The 19,843-nt window shown below is 47.3% G+C and overlaps 1 protein-coding gene across 8 annotated transcripts in view; it reads right to left on the bottom strand.

Annotated features, from left to right (window-relative positions):
* SGSM2 (small G protein signaling modulator 2) overlaps positions 1 to 19,843 on the bottom strand; it is an 81,928-nt gene that overhangs the window by 47,887 nt on the left and 14,198 nt on the right. For all 8 annotated transcript variants that reach the window (XM_080982825.1, XM_080982820.1, XM_080982822.1 and 5 more), the window contains exon 2: positions 18,821 to 18,896. In XM_080982825.1, the coding sequence (XP_080838951.1) occupies positions 18,821 to 18,896 (76 nt within the window). The remainder of the gene's footprint in view (positions 1 to 18,820; positions 18,897 to 19,843) is intronic.

The raw sequence follows: 19,843 nt of genomic DNA, 5'->3' as shown, positions 1-19,843 counted from the left end.
CAATTTTGGAGCCTCAAGTCTGTTTCGTTTTATGGTGCTGATTTATAGCTTTATAGTACTGTCTTGTTTATTTGCTTTATAGCACGGCTGCTTATATTCCACTCTTCATTGCGTTCTCCGATTTGCAATGATGTGACTTATTTATTTTCATGCACTGGGGTCTCTTGTGACAAAAAAAAAAAAAAAAGGAGCATACAGGAACATTAAATAAATAAAATTATTTACACAGAGCTAGGAAGATGTAGAGCCCCACCCCACCCCATTATTCTGTTCTGCAGAGGAGCTTATTTGGGAGGAATTTTCCTCCTCATCACAAATACAAAGGTAAGATAACGGGACTTCTGGCTTGTCCGGCTGTCTTCCAGATTTGCAAAATGTTTATCTTAAGAAAGGGATGCCCACCCCTGCTAAGTTTTCCACCACATTCAAGAAGCTGCCATTTCCAAACCCTCTTGGTTTGTTGTTGTTTAGTCGTTTAGTCGTGTCCGACTCTTCGTGACCCCATGGACCAGAGCACGCCAGGCACTCCTGTCTTCCACTGCCTCCCGCAGTTTAGTCAAACTCATGCTGGTAGCTTCGAGAACACTGTCCAACCATCTCGTCCTCTGTCGTCCCCTTCTCCTTGTGCCCTCCATCTTTCCCAACATCAGGGTCTTTTCCAGGAAGTCTTCTCTTCTAATGAGGTGGCCAAAATATTGGAGCCTCAGCTTCAGGATCTGTCCTTCCAGTGAGCACTCAGGGCTGATTTCCTTAAGAATGGATGCGTTTGATCTTCTTGCAGTCCATGGGACTCTCAAGAGTCTCCTCCAGCACCATAATTCAAAAGCATCAATTCTTCAACGATCAGCCTTCTTGATGGTCCAGCTCTTACTTCCATACATCACTACTGGGAAAACCATAGCTTTAACTATACGGACCTTTGTTGGCAAGGTGATGTCTCTGCTTTTTAAGATGCTGTCTAGGTTTGCCATCGCCTTTCTCCCAAGGAGCAGGCGTCTTTTAATTTCGTGACTGCTGTCACCATCTGCAGTGATCATGGAGCCCAAGAAAGTAAAATCTCTCACTGCCCCATTTCTTCCCCTTCTATTTGCCAGGAGGTGATGGGACCAGTGGCTATTCTTGGTACCTTCGCTTAAAAAGGGGAAACCAGCAGAAATGGTTTTTTTCTACAAGGGTGGTGACTCGGGTATATGGACAATTCTGTTATGTTCTGAGCCACTTCTGCCAATGTTTGCTCCCAGAGAGAAAACTAGAGAGTAGCACTGCTCGTTATTTTCAGGAATGCTTTGTGATTCTCTCCTCCCCGCCCGATTTGTTGCTCTTTTCCTGCAATGTTTTAAAGGCCATTGTTTGACTTCTCGGACCATAGCTGGACCTCAAGACCCTGGGGATAGTGTGGGGGAGAGTAGTGCAAACACAGAGGTCTCCAGCTTCAGAAATCAGGCAGCCAGAGGCTCCTAATTGCATTTGTAAGACAGAAAGGGGGGAAAATCTAATTATCTCCCCAGCACAATTTCTCTCTGCCTTCAGTAGAAGATTCACAAAAGCAGCCTCGGCAGACATCAGATCAGCAGACATGACAACCTTAATCTTCACAGTTAACTCTTATGTAACTGCATCATATATATATCTTCCTATATACATAGAAATGTAAGGCTGTCGTCGCGCTGCCCCCATTGGAGGATTTGTAGTACCACATCACAATCCAGGATTTGCATCAAGATAAACCCAAGGGGCCACTAAAACTGAACTTAGTAGTTCTGCATGGGGTGGGAAGGGGAAGCTCTAGGGGTCAATAGCGAGATCACAGGGGGTTGGTAAGCAAAATGAGCAGGGGCACAGCTGTGTGTGTGTGTGTGTGTGTGTCTGTGTGTTTCTACAGGTAATCTTTTTAGGTTTGCCAGGAACAGAATTCTCATCCACCAAAACAGGAATGTTTTTAGATTCTTCCTAAAAATTAATTATGAGGATTGCCCAGTCTGGCTTGTTAGAGAACTACATTGCAATGGCCTTTGTCTACAAAACAAGAAATATCTGATAAATTAAATGCTGTATTGCATTAAATATAATAATTAACAACAGCCCCAGTGTGGTATAGTGATTAGAGTGCCATACTAGGACCTGAGAGACCAGGGTTCAAATCCCCACTAAGCCACGATGCTTAGGCCAGTCACTGCCTCTCAGCATAACCTACGTCACAGGGTAATTGTGGGGAATTAAATGGGGGAGAACCATGTACGCCACCTTAAGTCATGGCCATCTGTCATGGATGCTTTAGTTCAGATTCCTGCATTGCAGGGGGTGGGGGTTCAACTAGATGACCCTCAGGGTCCCTTCCAACTCTACAAATCCATGTTTCCTTATAGTTTCTTAGAGAAACAGGTGGAATGTAAATGCAGTAAATGAAATCAAAATAACAGCCGCTGTCTTTTCATTTCAATACCCCATGTTTGCCAGAATATTCCTCAGGTTAGTGAGAGGGCTGCTAACTTCACAACCTCCTTGTAGGCTTCGCTGAGACACCTGATTTGCCCCCGCGAATCCGCCCCTCGTTGCTTTGCAAAGAGACTTGAAATGCACACCAAATGAAGCCCCCGGCTGGTCACTAATTCTGGAGGCAGCTTTAAGCAGGCTGCTTTCCCTCTAGGCTGCCATCTCCACTTCCCTCCCTCCAATCTGTAAAACGGGTACAATAAATACCGAGCCACTTTTGCAGAGCTGCTGTAAACAAATTACCAAGATAATGCGTGCTGAAGTGCTTTGAAGGCCCTGGAAAACACCGGATAAATCCTTTAATGAAGAACAATGCTTTATTACCATAACATAAATAAATAAAATAGTGCTTACCTGGGCCCCTGCTGGCTAGAGAAAGGAGGTACAGCACAACATCCCAGAACCCTCCTAACAAAGGGAGTTGGTTAGGTGATACTAGTGTGCCAATCCGGTGTTACCACCTGATATAAAAGCTTGGAGACCTGGAATTTGCTGCCCCCCACCCCCACCCCCCAGTTCTGAGGAGCATGCAATGGAGTGAAACAATGGCACATCCCTCCTGCAGTATCGCCAGACGATCAGCCTTTCGCTTATCAGCTCAAAGTATCAGCATGCAGAAGCAGGCCACACCAGGCATGTCACTGCCCCTTTCATAAATACTTATCTCTTCCTTTCTCTGCAATTTTGCTACGGCAAAACTGCGAATGCATTTGGCAGGGTCTCCTAATGAGAATATATTGCCTTCGCATACTTCTACGATGAGCTAAACATGAAAACAATAGCCAGGGGCTACACCACAGGAAAATATTAGGTTTGGGGATTATATACAGTGGTACCTCGGGTTACATACACTTCAGGTTACAGACTCCGCTAACCCAGAAATAGTACCTCGAGTTAAGAACTTTGCTTCAGGATGAAAACAGAAATTGTGCTCCGGCGGCGCAGCAGCAGCGGGAGGCCCCATTAGCTAAAGTGGTGCTTCAGGTTAAGAACAGTTTCAGGTTAAGAACAGACCTCCAGAACGAATTAAGTTATCAACCCAAGGTACCAGTGTGTGTGTATGTGTGTATTGAGCGATCAGTGAAGTTTTAAAGATATATACCCTGTGACTTGGACTTCAAGGATCTCCTAAACCAGGGGTCAGCAACCTTTTTCAGCCATGGGTCAGTCCACCATCCCCCAGAGCATGTGGTGGGCCAGACTATATTTTTTTGGGGGGGGGATGAACAATTTCCTATGCCCCATAAATAACCCAGAGATGCATTTTAAATAAAAGCACACATTCTACTCATGTAAAAACACCACGCAGGCCCCACAAATAACCCAGAGATGCATTTTAAATAAAAAGGACATATTCTCCTCATGTAAAAACACGCTGATTCCCGGACCATCCACAGCCGGATTGAGAAGGCGATTGGGCCGCATCCGGCCCACGGGCCTTAGGTTGCCTACCCCTGTCCTAAACCTTGATGGAGTGATCAGCGCCGTAGAGCAAGCGCAGCTGAATCTTTAATGCTACATTCACCGTCCTAGCCTTCTTCATAGCTCCTTGTGTATTTTTAAAAACGATACACCTGTATACAAGTTCCCTGTGCATCTCTTGATCCTAAAACGATTCCTTGGCGGGGACGGGTTACCAGAGGTAAAAACAAACCATGCAAACCACACACACACAAACTCCCAGTCGTGTAGCAAGGGAAGCCAGCTGGTTGCTCTTAAACACACAAACCCCGCCAGATTCGGAAACTGAGTTGAAACGAGAAAGGGCCTGTCATGGACTGGCTGGATGCAGGAAAGGGGGGGGGCATCAGCTGGGGAACCCCCAAGGGAAGAAGGCTCAGAGCCAGGGAATTGGTGGTGGGATGATAAGTGGTCAGAGGGAGAAGAGGGAGCAGACTGGGTGGAGCAGGTATCAAAAGCTGAAGAGGTAAAAATGGCCCTCTGGAACAATATGCACAAGGGAACAGCTATCCTTCAAATTTCACTCTTTTCTGAATTTTGTGGCGCAGGTCTCCAAGCAACCCATGTTTGCGAAATGGCACGTTATTTGGGGAAAGTGTGCATGGAAATGAAGATATTTGTGAAAATAACATGCAAAAATACATACTGCTAGGGAAACTGGCTTGCAAAAATGTGTACATTAGTCAAAACTGGATATAAAAATGCCTCTGATAGGAGAAATTTGCACTAAAATGCTGGTGACCTTTCAGGATTTATTTACCGTATTTTTTGCTCTATAAGACGCACCAGACCATAAGACGCACCTAGTTTTTGGAGGAGGAAAACAAGAAAAAAAATATTCTGAATCTCAGAAGCCAGAACAGCAAGAGGGATTGCTGCGCAGCGAAAGCAGCGATCCCTCTTGCTGTTCTGGCTTCTGGGATAGCTGCGCAGCCTGCATTCGCTCCATAAGACGCACACACATTTCCCCTTACTTTTTAGGAGGGAAAAAGTGAGTCTTATAGAGCCAAAAATACGGTATTTTTTAATAACAGATTCCTGCAAAATGTGAACAATGACAAATTGAGAGAACCAAAGTTGACAGATCCTTCCATCACTACTAAGAACACGCCATTCAAATGGCCTGCGCAGAACTGCTTTTCACCCCAGAAACTGAATAAAGCATGTTGCCGAACTTTGAGAATTACACCTGCCCCTTTTCACATATTGGGTCTTCTTGGAACACAAGCTCCATTAAAAAAAATTCACCCCCACCCCCCCATGAAAAAGGGAAGCTCGTTTAATACCAGAGTGGAGGAGGCGGGTCAGAGAGATGATTGCACTAATTGTCTCATTACCATTAGCGCCACGATCCTATTAGTCAGCTCAGGAAAAAACGGTTTGTTGATACACAAAGAACAATTAACCAATAATCTGCTCCTTGGCAGAAGAACACAACAGAGGGAAACAACCACGTCCTCAGGTGGCAAGAGGTATTTTAAAACATCAGGAGCACCAACAGCCGCTACTATGGCAACAAAACCGCAGGGGGAGGGGAAACGATTTCCAGATGTGCTCTGCAGGACCTGGCAAAATGTGGTGCATTCAAAGCGACAGGCCGCCACTCCAAGACAAACAGAGCCCCCCCCCAATCCAGCACAATGTGCATAGCACCCCAGGGTGGGGGTCAAGCTTTTTTGCAACCCAAGGCAGAAAACCTTGCAAGCAACTCTCCCAATCCTTGCTGATGAGAGAGAGAGAGAGAATACTAATAAATTGAGGAGGTAAAAAATTGCTGGCCTTTCGTGACGCCTCAAACCAGCTGCCAAGGGAAGCTGCTTCAGACAACCAACTGATGGCTTTTGAGCAGAGGTTTGGCCCAGAAATCCATTTCCCTGAAACCAGAACCCCTGGGTCAACAGCTGAGGCATCGGCTGATGGGGAGCCGGTGGGGTTCGATCCTGCACTGCCTGTGCAGGCCAGTTCCCCGGGGACTGGTGTAGGCAGCCCATTCTGCAGGAGTTAACCCTTGCTCATCGGCTGGTAAGTGGCACAGGAGTTAAATCTTGCTCTGTCTGGCAAGGTTCCATGCAAACCCCTTCCTCTCAGCTTCCACCTCCTAGCAAAGTTTCCCTTGTAGAAGTCCGCAGGGAAGAGGATGGGGGTGAGAATGAGCAGGTTCTGCCTGCCATTGGCTCTGGCTCCAGCCACGGTCTGGGCTCCCTTCTACCCCAGAGTCCCAGTGAGTGTCCACAACCACTGCTGTCATTACCTCTGGCGCCACCTACTGTTGGGCTCCCTGCCTTCCACCCCACCAGGCCCAATTAACTGCATTATGCTACCCCCGGCAAACGGATATTTTATTTTAAACTTTAATTTATTCAGTTTCTATACCACCCTTCATCCGAGGACCACAGGGCTGTTTACAAGAGGAAAACACAAAAAAGACATACCAGAGGAACAAACAATAACAAACAAAAAGAATAACAATGTCCGTTCTCCAGACTTTTCACAGAGGAGGCAGATGAAGAAAGGCCTCCGATTATGATTGCAGGAGACTGATCAGTTCAAATGAAATGATGCAAACAAATAAGCAAAAAAAATAAAAATAAAACATTGTATGTTTGTGTGTGTGAATTCTTACACATTTCAGGAAGTGGGGAAACAAGCCTACACAGCTTATTTTTTTAAAAAAACCTTTTTTTAAAAAAAGTTCTCTCTCCTTCTCATAGGCACACTGGGAAAGAATTCCTTCCCTTTCCCTCACAATATATTTCCCTCTGGATTTTGTGTTTTTTTTAATCGCCAAAGCCAATTCTGGAGATAAGCCTTCTCAACAGAATGTGGGCTTTTCAATTTGTCCACGGTTGTCTTCTGCGTTTGAAAATTACATTCGGTTTAATTGCCGGTAATAGGCTTTTGCTTTCAGGCAGGGAGAGAGAGAGAGAAATGCGTGTACGGTTTAGAAAGGCTGATATCCACTTTGTGAAAAGGGGAATTTGAAAGGCGGAGGCTGCCAGAGACCTGGGTGTCAGCCGCGCAGAGCAATTACGGCGGCAGTTCAGAGTCCCCTCTGCCGCCTCCAGATATGCCACAAGCCACGCTGAACTGACAAAACAGGGCCTGTGCAAATACATTTAACACTGGAGACGTAAATGCCCCCTTTTTAACTCCCTGCGGCAAAGCAGACGTGGGAAACCTCTGGCCTCCTCAGATGCTAATGAACTACAGTTCCCATTATCCCTGGCCATCAGCCGTACTAGTGGAGAATGGAAACAATTCCCTTCAGCTCCAGTGAGAATGGCAGCATAACATTGAGGTTGATGGGAACATAGCCACTAGGAAGGGTTGGTGTAGATCAGAGGTGGGGAGCCTGTGGCCCCCCAGATATTGTAGGCCTTCAACACCCCTGGTCATGGGTCATGCTAGCTGGAGCTGATGGGAGCCATGGTCCAAAACATCTGGAGAGAACTAGGTTGAAGAAGATGGGTCATACACCAAGGGTGTGGAACCTGCACCTCTCCAGAACTTGATGGCCACTAATTCCCATCAGTCCCAGTCATCATGACCAATGACCAGGTGTCATGGACTGGCCAGATGCAGAGGAGTGGTGGGAGGCTGGGGAACCCCCAGGGGAAGAAGACTCAGAGCCCGGGGAGTGGTGGTGGGATGACAATCAATGGTCAGAGGGAGAAGGCAACAGAGTTTAGTGAGCAGGAAGTCTATGGCAGAGAGAAGTCACGAATCAGAAGCAGAGACAGAAGCCAGAGAGAAGGGAGGCCAAGAGGCAGAGATGAGTCAGGCTAGTGAAGAGGCCAGGGTGTGTCCCTCTCCTGCTGGTCTCCCAGAACCAGAAGAGGCGTGAAGAGGGAGGAGCAAAGTCAGACATGATGATGTGGTCTCAGATTGCTGAGGAAGGACCTGGGAAAGGAAGAGGCTTAGGCAACTGGGGAAAGGCAGTGACCGTCTGTCCCCACAACTGCCTCATAGAGGCAAGATCAACCGGGTTGAGTTGCTGTGCTCACTAGGCATGACTTCCTGAGCAGACCTTGTTTGAAGGCTTAACTTCATTTATGCCACGTGATTTATTGTTGACCTGCTCCTCACATCAGGGATGATGGGATTCAGAGGCCCACAATATCTGGAGGGCCACAGGTTCGCTACCTGTGATCTACACCAACCTTCCCTGTGGCATGAGTTTTCAAGCAACGCCTTTTCTGAGCACATCAGCGAGCCGTTTCCAGACTGGAGATGGTTGCTGGGACATCCACGGCTTACGTCTGCCACTACAGAGAAGGTCCTGTGCAGCTTCTCCACAACCCACACAGAAACACAGAGGTTGTATGCAGTTTCCTGGTCCCTGCTGGTAATAAGCAATGTGCTGCCATTATATTGTACCATCAATGGCTATTAATAGCACTTAATGGACTGTGCGATTCAAAGAATTTACCCTGTGCCGGCAGTAAAGATATTGCCAAAGGCTTGGTCATCTAATGACGACAGCAGTGTTTCTGTTGGCTCTATAAGATGGGACACAGAAGCGGAGCATATCCTGTCCCCATGGCCACGTGGACACATCGCTCCCTTAAAGGGCAGAACAGCTGCAAGTGAAGTAGCATGTGCCTCTTCACGCTGCAATGGACAGATCAGTCCAATCTTTCCATGGCAGAGCAGCAGCTGGCAGAGAGCTTGAGAAAAAGAAAAAGGTCACACAGAACAGAGGGAAGAAATTCGCCGCCAGATTCTCCATGCTCGCACCAGCAAAGCCTTCCAGTGTTGCACATTGGTGGAACATGCTTGTCAGATGGTGGCGTTAAGAGTCAGGGAGGAGAGGATGTCATGCTCAGCTCTGACCCAGCGCCAGACACCGAGTCCTCAAAGGATGGATGAGACAGTCCACAGGTGGAGGACCCAGAGGAGCAGGCAAGGGTCTCCTGGAACTGGTGCCAGAGATACCCTCTGGTGGGTTACCTGCTGGGAAATCCTTGAGGCTGTCCGGGGGTGGGCAGCCAACTCTTGTTCATTGAGCACTGAAAGGTGCAAGCCGAGGAGGGCATTATGCCTCTGGACACCGGTTGTTGGGGGTCGCAAGTGGGAAGAGAAAGCTCCTGCCTTGGGGCTTCCAGGTTGGGGCATCTGGGTGACCACTGGGAGCACAGGATGGCTAGACTAGATGGGCCTGATCCACCAGGGCTCTTCTTACATTCATCTATAGGCCCAGAGTCATCTCACAACTTAGGCGTAATGGTTGTCAGCTCCTGAGTAAAGAATCCCTAGAACTTGATCAGTTGCTAATTATTGAATAGACTTATGTGCTCACATCTTCCTCCAATGGAGCCCAGGGCAGCAGCACTACCGGCAGCTAGGGTTAGGGTGTGGACTTGGAAGCCACCATATAGAAGGTCTCCCTATTGAGCCTTCCAGAAACTACACAGGCCCCCGGCTCCTTGTACTTTGGGGCTGAGCTCCTATTTCTAATCCCCCTTCCTTGTGATATCGACTCTGGGCTGTTTCCTGATTGCTCCTGGATTATGTTTGGAAGCTAGATTGATTCTAAGTACCTGAGATGGACTTGGGATAGCTCTGCCGGTAGAGCATGAGGCTCTTAACCTCAGGGTCGTGAGTTGGAGCCCCCTGCATTGAAGGGGGGTTGGACTAGACGGCCCTCGTACTCTACAATTCTACGACCCTGACTAGTTCAGACTATACTGCACCTGGAACCCTACTCTCTTGGATAAATGCTTTTGTTGAAAGGCTTTCACCTCTTTGGAGCGAGACCCTGGCCCCCGAGAGCACCTCCTAGACAACAATGGAAGGGAAGAGGGCAGTTGTCTCCAAATCCCAGGCCTGCAACTTTGTGTTCAGTAGCCCAGAGTCCTTAGGAGAGGGTTCCAGAGGTGGACCTTTGAGCCAGAGAAGGCAAAGTGTGGATCACAGCAAGGGAAAGGCCCTGCTCTCTGCGTTGACCAAGTGCACAGCTGCCCTGCCCATATCACCAACCTGGGCTTATAGGAAGGACTGAGAAAATAACTCTTGTGTATTGTTTGGAACAAAGGCCTTGGCAGCTTGTGATGTTTTGAGCCAGCCAACTCTCTTCCTAGTCGGATATTATTTATTTTGGGTTTTTAACCTGACTTTCCATTCAAAGAGCACCCAAGGCTACCAGCAACTACAAAAAGAACAAGATCAGAATATCACACGCACGCACAAAGAACAGAACCTATTAGTCATATTCCACTCAAAAGCTCTCACTGGGTAAATATCAAATGAGCCAAAGCTCTGCTAAATGAAAGGAGAGGAAGGGTGTTCTCTAAAGCCTGAAGGATCCTGGAGCTTAACTGGAAAAGCACCAGATCAGCACCACGGACAGCTCCAGGAGACAATGCGGTTGCTTCCCTTCCGAAGGCCTCTGATACCAGTCACTGCTCTCAGGCCCCCAGGGTTATTCTTGACTGCCAAACAAGATTCTCACAGCACAGGGGGAAACGGCTCAGATTTATTGTGGCACAAGCTTCAGGGGCTTACAGACGGATTGGAGAAAGTGGGCTGGGAATCTGCTAGCCTTTACGATGCTCCCAGACTTCATTCATAAAACTGATGGAGGGAAGCTGTCAAGCTCCAGCCCCAAAACGCAAAGGCAGCAGCTGTTCCTTGAAAAGCAAGGAAGAGGTCTTTATTCAGGCTGATAGTAGCTCAGGCTCAGCTGCAAGGGTAAGGTCCAGAAAACAGGACCCCAAGGAACAGGAGCAAGGCAAGAGCTTTAGAACTGAACAGAAGCAGACCGAAGAAACCCCAACTGAAGAATCATGGCAAGAAAAATTGACGGACTATGCAGAACTGGCAAAACTGACATACAAGCTCCGGGACAAGGATAACTGTGAGATGAATGGGAACCCTTTACAAAGTATCTGAAGACTCAACAAAGTGAACTGGACTCCTTGGCAGGTTTTGAATAAACATTCACAAACCTTTTATTGATAATAATCAGCTAAATAGTTTGAGGATATATACAACTTTGTAACATGCAGAAAACAGCAGTCTCAGAGAAACCAAAGACTGGAAGTGAGGGATGTCAGGGGGTGGGTGGGTTTTGTGTGGGAGGGTGGGGGGAGGGAGGAAAAATGGGGGGGGGGAAACAAGGGTGATATGTTTTTGGATAATATGTCTTGTTTTAATTTTGAATAAAAAACTTTTTTTTTAAAAAAAGAACTGAACGGAAGCTATACAGATGTCCCAACAGAGGACACATCCCTCCCACAGAGCTTTAAAAGAAGAGGCAGTAGACTCACTCAAGGGACTCTCTCCCCCTACGGCTCCACCACGTACCTGCTGGGCGGGTGTGTCTGATCCCACCTACAAAGGTGGCCCCTGGTTCATGGCTACAAGACTGTGTCCTGTCTTTCTGCCACCGGCTCTGCTGCCACCCCTTCTCCTTCTGGCAGGCCTAAGTGCTCCTCCCAGCCCAATGATGAGGCTCTGTACTCCATAAGAGAGGGGGGGGGAGAGCCTCCCCCTCTCTGGCATCTCGGTACAGTTCAATCGGTAGCAGCATGAGACTCTTAACCTCAGGGTCATGGGTTTGAGTCTGAAGCTGGGCAAAAGATTCCTACTTTGACCCTTGCAGTCCTTTCCAATATTTGAGAATTACAAATTCCTTCCAGGCCCGCTATCTGCTCTTTCTCCCTCCATCTCCTCCTCTTCTGCCTCTGCTTAAACACCTCTGTGAGAGGGAGGGGCAGAGATAGGAAGCAGTGGCAAACTCTTGCAGTGAGGCAAACTCTGCCTGCTTCTGGCTCAATCGCCACCTCTGGCTTCCCCCACTGAATCACAGATGAATCTAATACTGCTTTGCTTCTGTTTAGTATCTGCCTCTGGATATGTGCTGATTGATATGATAGTGCAAGTTAATCGCTCGCCAGCTGCCTCGCAGTTGCTAAGGTCTCCTAGTGAGGCTTGGGAAGGAATCCACTTCCCCGCACGGAATGTGAGAGGGTGCCTGTAATTAGTCTTTTTAAGCAACGGAGGTGAGGTTGGCTGTTGTGATCACACCTTGGCTAATTGAAAGGAGAACTGCCAAGCCTTTCCAACAGGTTTGGAAAAATGGCCTTGATTTGGGGGGGGGGGGCGAATTATGAATTGTGTGTGTGTACAAATAGGCAAATTCCATGCTCAGGATCATTGGAATTGAAAATAAAAACTGCAAATATTGTAACGCTATTATAGAAATCCAAGGTGCAAACTGCACTTGGGAGTACTGTGTAGGGTTCTGGTCGCCGCATTTCAAAAGGGAGTTGGAAAAGGTTTCAGAAAAGGGCAAGCAAACTGATTGAGGGGATGGGGCAATTCCTCTATAAAGAAAGGTTGCAGCGTCCAGGACTTTTTAGTTTAGAGAAAACACCAGTGAGGGGCAACATAATGGAAGTTTATAAAATTAAGCCTGGCGTGGAAGAGGTGGATAGAGAAATGTTTTTCTCCCTCTCTTGTAACACTAGTGGGCATCTGAATGAAGCTGAATGATGGAAGATGCCGGGCAGATAAAATGCAGCACATCTCCATGCGGTGCATAGTGAAACTACGGAACTCACCGCCACAGGAAGCAGCGAGGGCTACCAGCCTAGAGGATGAGACACATTCATGGCTACAAAAGGCTTCTGGACACAATGGCTCTGCTCTGCTCCCACAGTTGGAGACGGTCATGCTTCTGAATACCCCTTGCTGGAAACCACGGAGGGGGAGAACGCTCTTGCGCTTGGGTCTCGCTTGCAGGTTTTGCACCTGCATCTGACCGGCCATGGTGAGAAGAGAACGCCGGACGAGATAGGACCAGCAGGCTCCTTCTTACGTTCTCATATTATCTATATCTGCTGATCTCCCCTCTCATCCAGCTTGTTGCGAGGCTTGTTCCCGTTCTATTTTTGAAAGCCGCCCCACACAAGAGGGTGAGTCACTTGCCCGCAAGCACATTTCTCCTTACCCAACAGTTTGGGCTCTCTTGATTGGGTCTGAGGTTTTGCCAGCCTCGCTGCCAGTCAGTAGGGATTCATTCTCCCATTCTTTATTGGGGCTTCCTGGGTGCCGGGCAGCAGTGTCGGGTTGTCTTTACACAGATCTGCCTTTGGAATCCCGGCGAAAGCAAGCTTGCGCCTCTCACTTAGTTTGCAAGAGGCTCCTTTATCATTATATTGGGGGAGGGGGTGTTGAGTCATGTTCTTATGCAGCTGCATTGTTTTACAGTATACTTTCTGGATGCCTCATGATCATATTACAAAGCAGTCGTGTTCTGTGTTATGAATCAAGCACTGGTAGGATTTGTTTCTTTGCATTTCCCAACGTATTTCTCAATCAATAAAGAATCGGGTGTGGCACAAGCAAATTTTTACTCTGAAAGGATGGCCGAGAGAAAAAAGTTTGAGATGCACAGCTCTACACTGACTGGCAGCAGCCCTAAAGGGTTGCAGGCAGGGGTGCTCCCAGCCGGACCTGGAGAAGCCAGGGATCAAACCTGGGTGTATCTAAATGCAAACCAGTGAGCTAAGCTCCTTCCCCAAGCGCTTTATTGCTCTCCTCCACATAAGCATCACAGAAGATGAAGTGATTCTCAGAGAGGTGGACAGGTGAGCCAGCTTGGTTTCACAGCATCCAGAAACAGCGTTAGAAATTCCCCAGGAGCCAGGTGCGTTTTGCGATTGGCATGAGTCCAATGGCGACCACCAAGTTGGTGACTCTCGTCTCCATCTGGCTGGCCCCTCCAGTTTTCTTAAGCAGGTAGGCAGAAGAGCTTATTTATTGCATTTACAGTGGTACCTCGGGTTAAGAAGTTAATTCGTTCTGGAGGTCTGTTCTTAACCTGAAACTGTTCTTAACCTGAGGTACCACTTTAGCTAATGGGGCCTCCTGCTGCTGCCGCGCCGCAGGAGCCCAATTTCTGTTCTCATCCTGAAGCAAAGTTCTTAACCCAAGATACTATTTCTGGGTTAGCGGAGTCTGTAACCTGAAGCGTCTGTAACCTGGGGTACCACTGTATATCCCGCCTTTTTCTCCAAGGAGTACAGTGGTACCTCTGGTTGCGAACGGGATCCATTCCAGAGGCCTGTTTGCAATGTGAAAAGCCCGCAACCTGAAGCGCCGTATCTGCGCAGGTGCGTGGTGCGATTTGGCGCTTGTGCGCATGCGTGAGCGATGAAACCCGGAAGTAACTCTTTCTGGTACTTCCTGGTCGCGGCAGGACACAACCTGAAAAAACGTAACATGAAGCAAACTTAACATGAGGTATGACTGTACATGATTCACCTCCTTCCTCGGTCAGTTCCCTACAACGGCCCTGTGAGGTAGGCTAAGGGGCTGTGACTGACTCCAAGGTCACCCAGCGAGCTTCAAGACTGAGGGGGAATTTGAACCCTGATCTCCCAGGTCCTGGTCTGACACTCTAACCACTACACCACACTGGCTCCCTAGAGCACTTCTGCTTTGGGGCAGCTCTATAAATTAAGTAGGTAAACAAGCATGGAGAGAGCAAAATGTCACTTAGAGAAGGATCTGAAATATTTTCCTTGAAGCTTGAATTTGTTTTATTCTGGATTGTTGTATTTGATGTTTTAAAGTCTTGTAAACCATTTTGAGATTTCCCCCCTTTAAAAGATAGAGATGTAGAAATGAAATGAATAATAATAATTAATTGCAATGTATAAAAAAGGGCGCCTAGACACTCTGTTGTGGTGACCGTAACATAGGTTTAAGGTCCCATTTGATGATTAAAGGTAAAGGGACACCTGACCATTAGGTCCAGTCGTGACTGACTCTGGGGTTGCGACGCTCATCTCGCTTTATTGGCCAAGGGAGCCGGCGTACAGCTTCCGGGTCATGTGGCCAGCAGGACTAAGCCGCTTCTGGCGAACCAGAGCAGCGCACAGAAACGCTGTTTACCTTCCTGCCGGAGCGGTACCTATTTATCTACTTGCACTTTGACATGCTTTCGAACTGCTAGGTTAGCAGGAGCAGGGAGCAAGCAACGGGAGCTCACCCCGTCACGGGAATTCGAACCGCCGACCTTCTGATCAGCAAGTCCTAGGCTCTGTGGTTTAACCCACAGCGACCCCCGCGTCCCTATTTGGTGATTAGCTTATACTATATCTGAGTTTCTAACACTGTCCAGAAAGCTGCATTAAGTTTGACTGGGGTGGCCTGCATTTAAGCCTCAAAGCCGCACCCCCACTTTCCAGACAGATGCATTAGATGCAGACAGCTCCCAGGCTCAGTGACCGCAGGCAATGAATGCCCTGAAGGCTGCTTGACTCCATCTCCTACAAGACAGACAAGAGATCAGGGTGTTGCATCGATTTTCGGGCCTCAGGAAGCACAGCATCGCTCATTACCAGGGCTGTCTATCGACCGCAATACTCTGCAAGTGTGCGGAATGTGGAACTGTGCACAGAATCAATCTGTCTGCAAAGCTCAGGCTTATTTGACTTTTTAAAAAAGTGCTTATCAGGCTTGGTTTTAAATCAAGAGAGACCTGATTGATTTGCAAGTAGACAAAGCCATTTAATTGTTGATTCAGGCTATTCCCCTCGACTGATCCTATCCAGCAGAGAATTGGCTGCCTGGCTACAGAGGCTCCTAACCTGGTTGCGCTGTTCAATGGCAGGTCAGTGCAGGAGTAAGAAGCAGCCTTATCTATGATGTGATCATGGATGAGGGAACTGAACTGGCTTGTGCAACCAAGACCTGGGTGGGTGAGTTGCTTTTCTGCAATGCAGTTCTGCAGCTAAGGAATGCATATACCAGGGTAAAGGTGTTCACAAGAACGCATTAAAATGCATGTATTAGTGAAAATGACGTACAAAAATGCATCCTATTAGGGGAATTGGTTGCAAAAATGTCTATATAGAGCAGAGTATATTAGGGAAATCTGCAATGAAATGCTGTGAATTTAAAGACTTAAAGAAAAAAGCTGGTGGGGGAGGATTGCAATGGAACACAATAGGCAGGTTCATAATTGATCACTGACACTATTGATATTTACCCTAAGATTATTAAATAGTCGCTGCTGTGATAATTAAGTACATTGGTATGATAATGTTTTCTAGAATAATGTGTCGATGTATGATTATGCTACATTTCAGTTTTTACTCTTTTAGTGTACATCTAATTGAAAAATGTAAAAAAGAAAAAAAAGGAGGGCAACATGTTGGAACAGATCAGATCACTTTGTCACAAGTGGCCAATAGTCAGGTGCAAAATGCACTTTGCGCCTGGCTAATTTCGAACACTGACCCCACTCATCTGACTGGGCTGACCCAGCTGATCTGGGCAGCTCCCAACAAAATATAAAAACACAATTAAACATCTTCCTGATAATTTGAATAATGTAATAATTTGAATGACGTTAAGAAGAACCCTGCTGGATCATGCAAGTGGCTCATCTACTCCAGCATCCTGTTCTCACAGTGGCCAACCAGATGCCTGTGGGAAACCCCCAAGCACAACCTGAATACAAAACCTGCACTTTCCCTTCCTGCAGTTTCCAGCTGCTGGCATTCAGAAGCATTACGATATATACGATCCAATATCTTTATTGTCATTGTCCCATGCAGAACAATGAAATTGAAAAACTACATAAAACTACATAAAAACTACATGAAAACTACATAAAACATTCAAAACCCCCTAAAAACTCTGAAACCCCATTTTAAAATACACTATACTACAGAAACCTCTTATGCTACGTTTAGAACCAGAATTGCATTTGCGTAGAAGCTGTTTCTCAGGCAGCTAGTCCTGGCCTTTATAACCCTATACCTTCTTCCAGAAGGCAGAAGCTGAAAGAAATCATTTCCGGGGTGCGTACTATCCTGCGCTATCTCTGCCGCTTTCTTATGGCACCTGGCAGCATAGATTTGATCTAAGGTGGGAAGAGTGCACCCAATTATTCTCTCTGCAGTCTTTACAACCCTGGATAGCATTGTTTTTTCCCTGGCCGTGCAGCTCCCAAACCACACACAGACTGCTGCTGGCATTCAAGTTAGAACATAGTCATCGTAGTGAGCAGCCCTTGATAACCTTGCCCTCCATCGATTTGTCCAATCCTCTGTTAAATCCATCCAAGTAGATGGCCATCCTTGCCTCTTGTGGAAGAGAGTTCCATAGGTTAACCATGCGCTGCGCCTCGCCGCCCTTCAGCTCAACCATCTGACCTGCTGGGGATGCTCTGCATAAACTTTGCAAATGCTTCCCATCTCTCCAGAGACTGCAAAAAGACATTCCTGGGGTACTGGGGAGGCAGATTGTAATACAACCCTTTTCCTAGCTGGGATGGGCTGCCAAGCAACTAACGTTTCAGGCGTTGTTAACAAAAAGCGAAATGAAAAAACGTTGCCAATAAAACTGTCACTTGAAGCACAAGCCACAACTCTGCAAAAAAAGCAAACAAAAAGAAACCAGCCTCTGTGCCGGTAAAGAGGCCTAGCAGGGGGATCTTATTTTATTTCCTTAAAGTGGGGAATCAATCAAAAACCACTAGTGTTGAACAGCGGGTGTCAATCAAATGGAACAGACTCGCCTCCGCACGGTGGCAATGCAAAACATAAAACGATCCACTGAAACACTTGAGTAGGAGGGAATGTACTACATCGAAGGACCATGTGAAAGAGGTTTGTCCCAAAAGGAAACTTTATCCATCTAGTGCCGTGCTATATATCCACGATCCTCTCAACGAAAGAGATCAGAAACTGAACCTAGAGGTCTTTCAGGAAGCAGAAGGGGAAACCAACGAGGTGGAGACATGCAATGACCATCTTCAAAAATCTTAAGGGTTAGTAGACTACCTGTACTTCCTAGGGGAGCTATTGTTATTAATTTGTTACTTAATTAGTCACATCCATTCTGAAGGAAATCAGCCCTGAGTGCTCACTGGAAGGACAGAACCTGAAGCTGAGGCTCCAATACTTTGGCCACCTCATGAGAAGAGAAGACTCCCTGGAAAAGACCCTGATGTTGGGAAAGATGGAGGGCACAAGGAGAAGGGGACGACAGAGGACGAGATGGTTGGACAGTGTTCTCGAAGCTACTAACATGAGTTTGACCAAACTGCAGGAGTCAGTGGAAGACAGGAGTGCCTGGGGTGCTCTGGTCCATGGGGTCACGAAGAGTCAGAGACGACTAAACAACTAAACAACAATAATTAGTCACTTTGCTCCTAAAAATGACTCAAAAGTGACCTGCTAACACAACAAAAACACTAAAACCTAAAAAACAAAACACACACCTCCATACAAATAGAAGACAGTCAGCAGATCCTGCCCCACCAAAAGAGGTCAGAAATACTTAAAAACCCTTCAAACTAAGGGCCAAGAGTGCCTTAAACTAGACTGAGAGGGCTCCAGGTGAGCTTCCCCAGAGAGGGCATTCCACAAGCAGGGAGCCACCACTGAATAGGCCTTGCATTGCCTCCCTCCTGCGGAGGGGCACACAGGGTATTCTGTGTCCACTGGTTCAAAAAGGCTGGTGACCAGGGAGGGGCCATAGTTCAGTAGCAGAACATCTGCCTTGTCTCCCAACAACAGCTCAGCAATAAAGTTCCTGGCTCTTTAAACTCTACAATCTGATCAAAGCCAGTGTATTCAACTGTGGCTAATGTAGTCATGCTTTGCAACATGCATTCCAGGCACAGAACTTGCGGTCCTGTTGGGCTGCAAAGCTGTTGCAGCAGCACACACACACAAAAAGAGTGCATGGTAGGAAAATTACAAAGGCCACACCAGCTCGGAGCTCCAGCAATTTTGTTACTTACCACATAATACAGCGACGAAGCAACGGTTTGTCACTTGCTGCATGAAGCAATGATAACACAACAGTTTTGTGCACCGTAACACGACAATTATTCACTTACCGCATAATGCAATGACGTGGCTGCTGTCTTCGTGCACAAACTTCCGGGTGACGGCTTCTTCCATGATCTGCTTCACCTGAACAGGAAGAAATAAAGAAGTTTGTGCATGGAAAGCGACACTCGATGGGTCATAAAGACGCAGAGGGAGAATCTTAGAGAGTCCAGCAACAGGTTGGGTTGTTTGACTAGGCAAGTTTTGCTCAAGCAGACCGCAGGCTTCCAGGGCCTCAGGCAGAGTGAGTATCTTTCCCCACAACCTGGTACCCGATTCCTTCATGACAGGGGATGCCAAGCACTGAGCACAGAAGTTTCACATGCAAATGTGCTCTGCTTCTCGGCTGCAAGACCCCAGCTCACTCGGTGGTGGAGCATCAGGCAGGCCTGAGAAAGCTCGGTTGGTAGAGCATGAGACTTTTAATTTCAGGGTTGTGGGTTCGAACCCCACATCAGGCAAAAGACACCTGCACTGCAGGGGGTTGATCTAAATGACCCTCATGGTCCCTTCCAACTCTATAATTCCACAATTCTACAACGTGCTATTCTATGCAAAAGATAACAATCCAAGGTTCAGTCCTCAACAGTATCTCCTGGTAGGGTGACCTAGACCCTGAAGAGCGGCTGCCGGTCAGTGCAGACAACAGTGAGATAGATGCACCAATGTTCTGACTCAGTAGAAGGCTGAATTCTCTGTCCTATGTTCCCATTGACTCTATGTGTACCCCGGTATTAACTGGCAAAGATCCTCCAGGGTCTTGGGGACTGATTTTCCCCGGGGCCGATGTCAAAGGGGCCATTGCCAGGCTGCCCTCTGGTGCCCCCCTCATGCCAATGGGTGTCTCTGCTGATCCTTTATTTCTGCCAGATGAGAGAGTGGTGAGCTCTTGCCACTAAGTCCTCTTAAGGGGGAGCACTTAATTAGGAAAAGAGAGAACTTCCTGACAGTAAGAGCTGTTTGACAGTGGAATTTGCTGCCAAGGAGTGTGGTGGAGTCTCCTTCTTTGGAGGTCTTTAAGCAGAGGCTTG

This window comes from Podarcis pityusensis, assembly GCF_964106645.2.
Source record: "Podarcis pityusensis genome assembly, chromosome: 15".
NCBI lineage: Eukaryota > Metazoa > Chordata > Lepidosauria > Squamata > Lacertidae > Podarcis > Podarcis pityusensis.
Note: the sequence above shows the minus strand (reverse complement) of the source record. Positions and strands in the feature narration are given on the sequence as shown.